The 9,648-nt window shown below is 37.1% G+C and overlaps 1 protein-coding gene across 1 annotated transcript in view; it reads left to right on the top strand.

Annotated features, from left to right (window-relative positions):
* The first annotated feature begins 3,080 nt into the window (after positions 1-3,080).
* The window catches only part of LOC106882586 (nicotinate phosphoribosyltransferase), a 47,706-nt gene continuing 41,138 nt past the window's right edge, over positions 3,081-9,648 (top strand). The window contains exons 1-2 of the mRNA XM_052976510.1: positions 3,081-3,249; positions 5,545-6,774. Of these exons, the coding sequence (XP_052832470.1) occupies positions 6,663-6,774 (112 nt within the window). The 5' untranslated portion in view covers positions 3,081-3,249; positions 5,545-6,662. The remainder of the gene's footprint in view (positions 3,250-5,544; positions 6,775-9,648) is intronic.

A 9,648-nucleotide genomic window follows, 5' to 3' on the forward strand; every position in this document is an offset into this window, starting at 1 on the left:
CACAGTGTGACAAGGCTGACCCTTTGAATTACAGGCACAACAGAAAGTAAGAGTGAGAGAAAGTTGTGGTGAAAGAGTACAGCAGGGTTCGCCACCATCCCCTGCTGGAGCCGTGTGGAGCTTTTAGGTGTTTTCGCTCAATAAACACTCACAATGCCTGGTCTGGGAATTGAAACCGCGATTCTATGACCGCGAGTCCGCTGCCCTAACCACTGAGCCATTGCGCCTCCACTGTATAACAATAATGAATTTGTATTCTACAAAAGTAATAGAGTAACCCAACAAATTAAAGTAAAATTGTTTTTATGGTTTTATTATAACTAAACATAAAAACAACATTAACACACATACGCACATATGCACACACACACAGATGATGGCCTTTCTTTCAAACCAAAGAAACTTAACCAAGGTGTTGTACTGAAAGGTTGATCCAAGATTTAAAAAAAAAAAAAAGAAACAAAAAGAAAATGTTAGTTGATTAATTTTACATATTCCTGCCTGCATAATTTCTTTCTAAGGACGCATTTCTGACACTTCTTGCATTAAATATGCAGCAGACATTGAGTGTTCATACTGCTTCGCACCATATCCTGCAAAACATGAAAGCTTTTGCAAGTAAGTGAAAGCTTTCTACGGAACTAAAAGCTTCTGGTTAAAATGACAGCATTGCATTGTTTTCATTAAGTTATATGCTATATATGTGTAAGAGGAAGAATTTATAATTTCTTAGGAGAAATGGTGAAAGTACAGCATCATCATCAATATTGTTTTAACATCTACTTTTCTATGCTTGCATGGGTTAGATGGCATTTGAGGAGGCAGATTTTCTGCCGCTGAATGCCCATCCTGTTGCCAACCCTCATGCTAGGTAATGTTTCCTTTAGGCTGGATATGATGATGATGATGAGGAGGAGGAGGAGGATACACTGGGCTTCTTTTAGTTTCTGTCTACCAAATCCACTCAGACGGCTTCAGTTGGTCCAGTACTATTGAAGAAAAGATCTGCCCAACATGCCATGTAGTGGGACTGAACCTGAAACCATGTGGTTGGGAAACACAGCCACACTCAGATAAAAGACAACAGACAAAACGGATAAAGGGATGCCTTCATTTTCATTGGAAAGTCTTTTGTTATTCAAAATCTTAAAGCATTCAACTTTCAATTGAACAATTTGTAGTTGTGGGTGGTTGTATTTACGCTATTCGGTCAATATTCGCACCTTCTTGTACCACTCTACACTACTCTGCATGTTGTAACCTGCTTGCTTTATCAAAGAAACAGGTTTCACTTTTACTTCATGGTTGAGTGGATGTGTGTTAGATGGCTGCAACTGGGATGTCATCCAACTGTAAAATAAAATACATACAAAAATAAATCTTGTGTGTGTGTGTGTGTGTGTGTGTGTGTGTGTGTGTATATATATATATATATATATATATATATATGTATATATATAGATGTGTATATATATATATATATATATATATATATATATATATATATATATATGCATGTATATATATATATGTGTATGTATGTATGTATATATGTGTGTGTATATATATATATATATATATATATATATATATAAATATGTATGTATATTTGTGTATATGTCAGAGTAAGCATATGTGTATGGATTTATACACACACACACACACACACAGACAAATGCACACACATATTTATATAAACACAAGTAGCTATAAAATAAAATATATATACATATATATACATACATACAAAAATACATACATGCACACACGTGTGTGTTTTATTCTAGGCAATGAAAAACAAGTGTAAATTTTACCTGCTCAGTTTCGGGCTGACCTAATTCTCACAAGTGAAATTAGGGAAGCTGGAAACTGTATGGAACTCCTTTGAATGACTGTACCTATTATTCAAAGGGGCCAGCTTTGACACACTCTATCATAGGTGCATCTGACTGACAACGACGATGATGATGATGATGATGGATCGATTCTGACCCACCATTTTTTTGTGTAATTTGTCCTTATCGATGTCTTGCAAACAACTCACACATGCAAGTGCTACCAGTTGAGAACTCCACATACCGGAAGCCAGCAAGTGTATGGGGTCATCAGGAGAGAATGCGTGCCGTTTCAGGGCCTACCTTTCAACGGCATCAATGCGCACTGATATGAGGCCCCGCCCTCACTGATATGAGGCCCCGCTTGCTAGATCAACTGGTCATTAAATAAAGCTCAATATTTCTCTAGCCATCCTCCTTCATAGCAAATTTTTAAAATGGCAAGAGTGGATGGTACCACTCTAAGTCTTGATCTGTGAGTTGGAAGAAAAGAGTTGGAAAGGACACTTGTCTTTGGTATTCAGTGTGATCTCAGATGATGGGGTTCCTCAATTATCCCTAAAGGTCCTTCTATATCAGAAGGACCCCATAACTATTACTTTTTTTTCTCTCTTTCTTCTTCTTAGTGCTGTATACTGTGTATATTTCCCTTCTTTTAATGTATACCATGTATACTTTTCTTTTAACTTTTTTTTTTATCATTCCATTATTAGTAAATCTCTCACACACACACACACACACACACACTTTATGCCAGTCTTTGTATTGTCCTCACCTCATCCTTTGCCCTGGTGGCAAATAAAAGAAATCATCATCATCATCATTATTATTACTGGTTGAATCCTTAATATGTTGAGCGATGCCATTGCCAGTGCCGCTGGACTGGCTCCTGTGCAGGTGACACGTAAAAAACACCATTTGAGCGTAGCCATTGCCAGTACCGCCTGACTGGCCCTCGTGCTGGTGGCACCTAAAAGCACCCACTACACTTTCGGAGTGGTTGGCGTTAGGAAGGGCATCCAGCTGTAGAAACTCTGCCAGATCAGATTGGAGCCTGGTGTAGCTATCTGGTTCGCCAGTCCTCAGTCAAATCGTCCAACCCATGCTAGCATGGAAAGCGGGTGTTAAACGTTGATGATAATAATTATTATTATACACGCACACATATATATAAGAAGGGTACTTATCACATACATATATATAGACAAAGTTATGCGTTATGATTCTTTTATGCGACGGTTACACATTTTCGCCTGACACCGATTCACCTTGTTGTGAAGGTCGGACCAACTTGCGTGTGGCGGCTGTTTCACATTTATTTGTTCTTCCTTCACAGCGTGTCTATATACCCCAATGTATGTTTCAAGGCTGGGCTAAGGATCTACCATATCCTGGTCTCTCTTCGCAAAATACGGTAAATATTACACTTTATATCGTTAACTGAGAATATTATTGTAACGCACACTTAAATATATATATATATATATCTCTTAACACAGATGTACATAAACATACACTGTCACACACACATGGGTACACAATATATAGGTGGATAGTTTACATTCATACATTTATACTCATACGTGTACATAGGTATATCATGTATATATATATATATACACACACACACACATAGATACGTACATACACGTAGGAGGGATATCTATCTATACATACATACACAGAAGTGTGTATTTATATATATATTTAGCAGAAGCAACAGAGTGACTCAAGGTCCGAAAGTCCCGTGCGTTTGCACTTATCACTGCTAAATAATAATGAAAATATACCAACTCGATCTCATACTTTTGAGTTCTGTTTTTCCTGTGTGCATCACCATACATAAAGACACACACAGAGGTAAAAATCTCTCTCTCTCTCTCTCTCTCTCTCTATATATATATATATATATATATATATATATATATATATATATACACAGATGTATACCTATATAGATAGATAATGTATACACACTCTATTAGATATAATACTAGTGATCAACGCTAAAACTACTTCAAAAACAATAAAAGAAACGTTTTTTTTCTCTTTTTAGCACATTTCATTTTTTCTCTCCTTTTATTTTTCACCATTTCTTAAGAAATCCATTTTAAATTACATTCTTAAAAATAGGCATTAACGCCGCATCGTCCTATATAAACTTTTGTCCTGTTCACGTCGCGGTTTTTCACTTTCGTTTTTGACCGTTAGTCTCTCTCTCTCTCACACACACACACACACACATATATATATATATATATATATATATATATATATGTCACACACAAGTATACATTTACGTGTCTGGTCGGTCACAAAATCTTTGGCGGCGTCCGTCCCTCTTTACGTTCTGAGTTCAAATTCCATCGAGGTCGACTTTGCCACCGGGGGTCGATGGAGTAAGTACCAGTTGAAAACTGTGGCCGATTACGTCGTCTAGCCCCTTCCCCCAAAAAATTTCAAGCCTTGTGCCTGTAGTAGAAAGGATTTGTATCGGACTTATAACAGCATTGCTTGTCCTTTATTTTTTATTATCTTCATTTATTAAGCTTAACCAATATTAAAACATGTATTAATCTGGGGGAAATTATTATTATATAGGGTGATCAATATTGTCTGGTCATATATCTGCAATCAATCGAAAAAGGAAGGTGGCTTTTACACATTTTCTTAAATAATCACACACACACACACATATATATATATAAAGTATTTCATTCATTGAGTAATATTTATACTATGTACAAATATTAAATATTCTCGTGTACAGCGTTTAACAAACTGGCTTCATATATTGTTTGTTCATAAACACGCACATACAGACATTTGAAAATATATATTCATACATACGTATACATGAACATTATATATATGTGTGTTTATAAACGGGGTGTGTAGTTTGTATTGCTAAATTATATACTGGGTGGATTTTATACATGTTGCTGTGGTATACACACGCGCACACACACACACGCATAATTTATGTTATCTCTATACACCCTCACGTTGACTTTTGGGTGGGATGTAGTCTATTAACCCAATCCTGCTCTTAACCCATTTTTGCAAATAGTCTTCATTTTCTTCACACGTAGCTTTACCTCCTCGTTACACACATACACACATTCTCTATTCAAGATAAAGATTTTTTTCATTGCCGCTCTATAAGTCACATTGCTCGGAGCTAACCTTCTCCCTCTCTGTCAGTTTCGATTCCTGGTTTTGGCAGTCATTTTAACTTGGGACTTTTTCAAAGTTGTAACTTCTATTTCTCTCTGATCTCTTCATTCTGATTTCTCTTTTGATCGGTAAAGAAAGAAAGAAAGAGAGAGAGAGAGTAAAAATCGATCACATCTTGTTTCCCTCCCTTTCCAGTTTAGTTAATTTATGTTAGTGTCTAGTCAAGGTAAATTATTACTAGTAACGCTAGTTAGCTAGTAGTAGAAGTAGTTGGTGTAATATATTATACTGCATATGTGTACACTTGTAATAAATGTAATAATGTATATAAATCTATGTAGTTATATATATATATATACAACGTTTCAAATATAAAGGCATGAATCAATGACTTATATATTAATTAATAAATTAGACAAACTAACAGCATCAAATATACTGAAAGAAGTCTGCCTAACACATACACATAAACACACACACACATATATACTCTTCCTTATGTAGATCTCTCTCTCTCTCTCTCTCTTTCCAGCGTGGATTAATGGATTAGTCTTGGCCTTGGCACCAAACGATCTTTTATTGATTCAGATGAATTTGTGTATTTCCAGGAATATTGCGTTACCGTCGATGGTTTAACCAGATCAGCCTTGTTGTTGTTATTCTGCTCGAAAAGTAAGAAGTGATCAGAGAGTATGTGCTTCTTTCCGTAAATTCATTTAAAATAATACACGAAGTAGTATATATTTACGTGTGTTTATATATGATTATGATGTTGTATATTCATACGGGGATTACTAAGCGTTGTCACACACGTATACATACACCCTCTTGAGAAAACAAACAAGAACTCTGAAAATATATATTCATACGAGGATTATCACACGCGCATAAGGAAAGAATATCAGGCGTTTTGTGCACGACCATCACCACATAAAATTCCGACCATCGCCAAAACAGCAGGGATATCAACACTAACCATCACCACCATCATCATAATCGTCCTCGGTATAATACTGCAGTAGTAGTTACATCTATAACATCATCACCACCACCACCACCACCACCACTTATAACAACAACAATAACAGCAGCCTGAAGACGAAGTTGAAGCAGACAAGAATGAGAGCTCGTTATATCGCAACCACTGTGATCGCATCAACATCATTGTCGTCATCGTCATCACAAGCACTGTGACCCGAAGAAACAAACTTACAACCATCAGTAGTAACACCAGCAGCAGCACCACCAACATCATCATCATCGCCGTAAACTGACCACAGTTGTGACAATCGTTATCAGCATCATCTTCGTTACCAAAAAGCGTCAGCCAAAGACCACAACACCGCGTCATCGCTTTCATCTCCTTGTAAAAAAAAAATAGCTACATCACCACCACCACCACCATCACTATTATCGCTGTCTTCAGTAAAAGAGAGCAACCACTGCACCGCAGCCGCTGCCACCACCAACAGCAACAACAACATTAGAATCCCCATCGCAATTATCAGCTTTGTCATCAGTCAAAGATAATAAGAACAATAACTAAATCGTCTCCAGTTCTAAAACTGTAGCAACAGTAACAGCAACATTATCAACGACAACAACAGCAGCAGCAGTAATAATTATACTACTACTATTGAAATAGTGAAGATGTCCAGTCACGCAACTACCACAACTAGTAACCAATCGACCACGGTTTCGATTCCTCATCATGACCGCAACCAGTATTACCAAAATGCTATCATACAGCCCTTACTTACAGGTAAGTTGGTCCCTTTTACACTCATCTCTGTCCCCTTGTCGGGTCCAAACTTGGGTAATTTCCTATTTGATGTTCGTAGAATCATGGTGATCCAAAAAGTTTAGACGATCATTCGAGTCTAAACGAAAGATTCTTTTCTGCTCTAAGCACAAGGCCCGAAATTTTGGGAAAGGGGGCTAGTCGATTAATTTATCGACCCCGAAAGGATGAAAGGCAAAGTCGACCGCGGTGGAATTTGAACTCAGAACGTAACAGCAGACGAAATACCTATTTCGTTATTGCCCACAAGGGGCTAAACATAGAGGGAACAAACAAGAACAGACGAACGGATTAAGTCGATTACATCGACCCCAGTGCGTAACTGGTACTTAATTTATCGACCCCGAAAGGATGAACGGCAAAGTCGACCTCGGCGGAATTTGAACTCAGAACGTAACGGCAGACAAAATACCGCTAAGCATTTCGCCCGGCGTGCTAGCGTTTCTGCTAGCTCGCCGCCTTAGTCAAAACGAAAGATTGCCAAAGTTTATTTCAGTTAAACATTAAACATTTTCATAATTATAAGTAGTATACACTGTGAAAGCGAGTAAAAAGTTAGGAAAAATGGGTAAAATGTTAGACTTATATCTCGAAACTGAAAAGAGTTTCGCTCTGGGCACATGTGAGAATTCTTCAACAACTCGTGGGCACACCAAGCAATACATGTTGCAGAACCTGACAAAGATCGAACTAGTGTTGTAATTGTATGCCTTTCATTGATTATATGCTGATTTGTAAGCATTTCGTTGAGATTCACAATAAAACTAGGAGCATCATGGCGTCCACGAGACATGTTAATCATGTTGAAATGAAATTGAAAGTAAAACGAATTCGATTTTCCCAACGTCAAGTAGGAAATTACCCAAACTTGATTGAGCAGTTTTGATAGCTTCCATCCAAAACCATTCCATTTTTTCCTCTCCCTCTACTGTTCGGTGCTGGAATATTCATCGATCTGTCCAAAGGGCCGTCATAGTAACTTTACCTTTTATCCTTTGCTTGTTTCATTCAGTTGGACTGTGCCCATTTTGGGGCACCGCCTCGAAGGACTTACATCGTCTCCTATTCGCAGTTTTCTTTTAATGCGCGCGCGTGTGTAGTATGTGCATGTGTTTGTAGTATATGTGTGTATATATCGTTTTGGCGGAGTTTTGTGTATGTAGATTACGCATGTTTTTTTGTCGTTTTCCTAGTATATATGTGATATCTATTTCATGGCCACTTGTTTGTGATTATATTTGTTATTCAACTCTGAATCGTCCCTGATCGAGCATTTATGATCAAAGACGTTTCACCTGTAACCATTCCGTTTTGTTTTGAAACTATTATCTATCTTTACATTATTGTCAATGTACCTGTTTTGGGTCTTTTTCCCTCCCCACGTTATGGCTTCTTCGATGGTTTACCACACGCATTCTGTGTAACAAGGGTTGCGTTACCCACCTAGGGCAAAGCTTCTACATTTAAAATAGGAAGAAGGACCCATCATTACCTTGTCTGCTATTTAAAAAAAAAACAACTTTGAAAGCGTAATTAACTAAATTTATTAATTTTTTAATTTTAATTTAGTATAATTGAAAGTGAAACAGGAAGACAATGTTTTCTTTACTGAATATATTCATTATATCACTTCCGATGTTTGTTTGTTTTTTTTTTTCTTTTGCTAAAAAATGTTTTAACAGGAATTTCTGAAAAATGTTTTGTTGCCAGGGAAAAAAAAATCAAATAAAACTTTAGTCAAGTTTTTGTCCTCCTCACAACTTTGAGGTGGGTAGTTTGAAGAGAAATCTAACCCGTAAGAGTTTTTTTTTATCAAGGTCCACCCGTTTATGGCTAAGAGACAGACGACGCAATAAATAGTCTACCCCTCTCTCTTACACAACGTAAGGCTTGTCTTATGTCTGTCTGCGTGACCGTCTGGTGTCAATGACCTTCCTGTACGGCACAGTTTCGCTTTAAGCGACCCAAAAACAGAGAAAGAAAGTTTTAACACCTATTAAAAAGCAAATGTATGATCTCAAAGAATAAATACCACCAATATGTTCGCAAGCCCACATAGAAAAAGTGGGGTAAAGTTGTCGAATCTCTACGTTAACACCCACCTCTACAAAACGGAAAGGTTTACAGGCATATACTGGAATCCCATATATCTAAAAAAAGTATATATATATATATTTATATAAAGTTTGGCGTTTTATTGTTTATAAAATAAGATATACTATAATATAGTAATTACATAAATTTGATAAGTAATTACGGCTTCCCTTTTAACATATAATTTACACTACACGCTTGGAATCTCCGAATGTCTGCAACATTTTAATGTTTGGTATTATATTGCTTATAAAATATATTCATAAGGGCTAGCCTTAATAAAATAGTAATCATGTTTGTTTAGTTAGTTTTAATCACAGGTTCCCGTGTTCGATCGTAAAGTATTATTTATATTCCGCGTGTTGAATCCGCGAATTTCTTTTCTTTTACTCTTTTACTTGTTTCAGTCATTTGACTGCGGCCATGCTGGGACACCGCTTTTAGTCGAGCACATCGACCCCAGGACTTATTCTTTGTAAGCCTAGTGCTTATTCTGTCGGTCTTTCCTGCCGAACCGCTAAGTGACGGGGACGTAAACACACCAGCATCGGTTGTCAAGCTATGTTGGGGGGACAAACACAGACACACAAACATACACACACACACACACACACACACACACACATATATAAGTCCTTCGAGGCGGTACCCCAAAATGGGCACAGTCCAACTGAATGAAACAACTTTACAGTGTGGACTGGTTGCTTTTTATGTGGCACTAGCATCAAGTAATGTGCAAGA

Source organism: Octopus bimaculoides, chromosome 24 (genome assembly GCF_001194135.2).
Source record: "Octopus bimaculoides isolate UCB-OBI-ISO-001 chromosome 24, ASM119413v2, whole genome shotgun sequence".
Classification (NCBI taxonomy): Eukaryota; Metazoa; Mollusca; class Cephalopoda; order Octopoda; family Octopodidae; genus Octopus; species Octopus bimaculoides.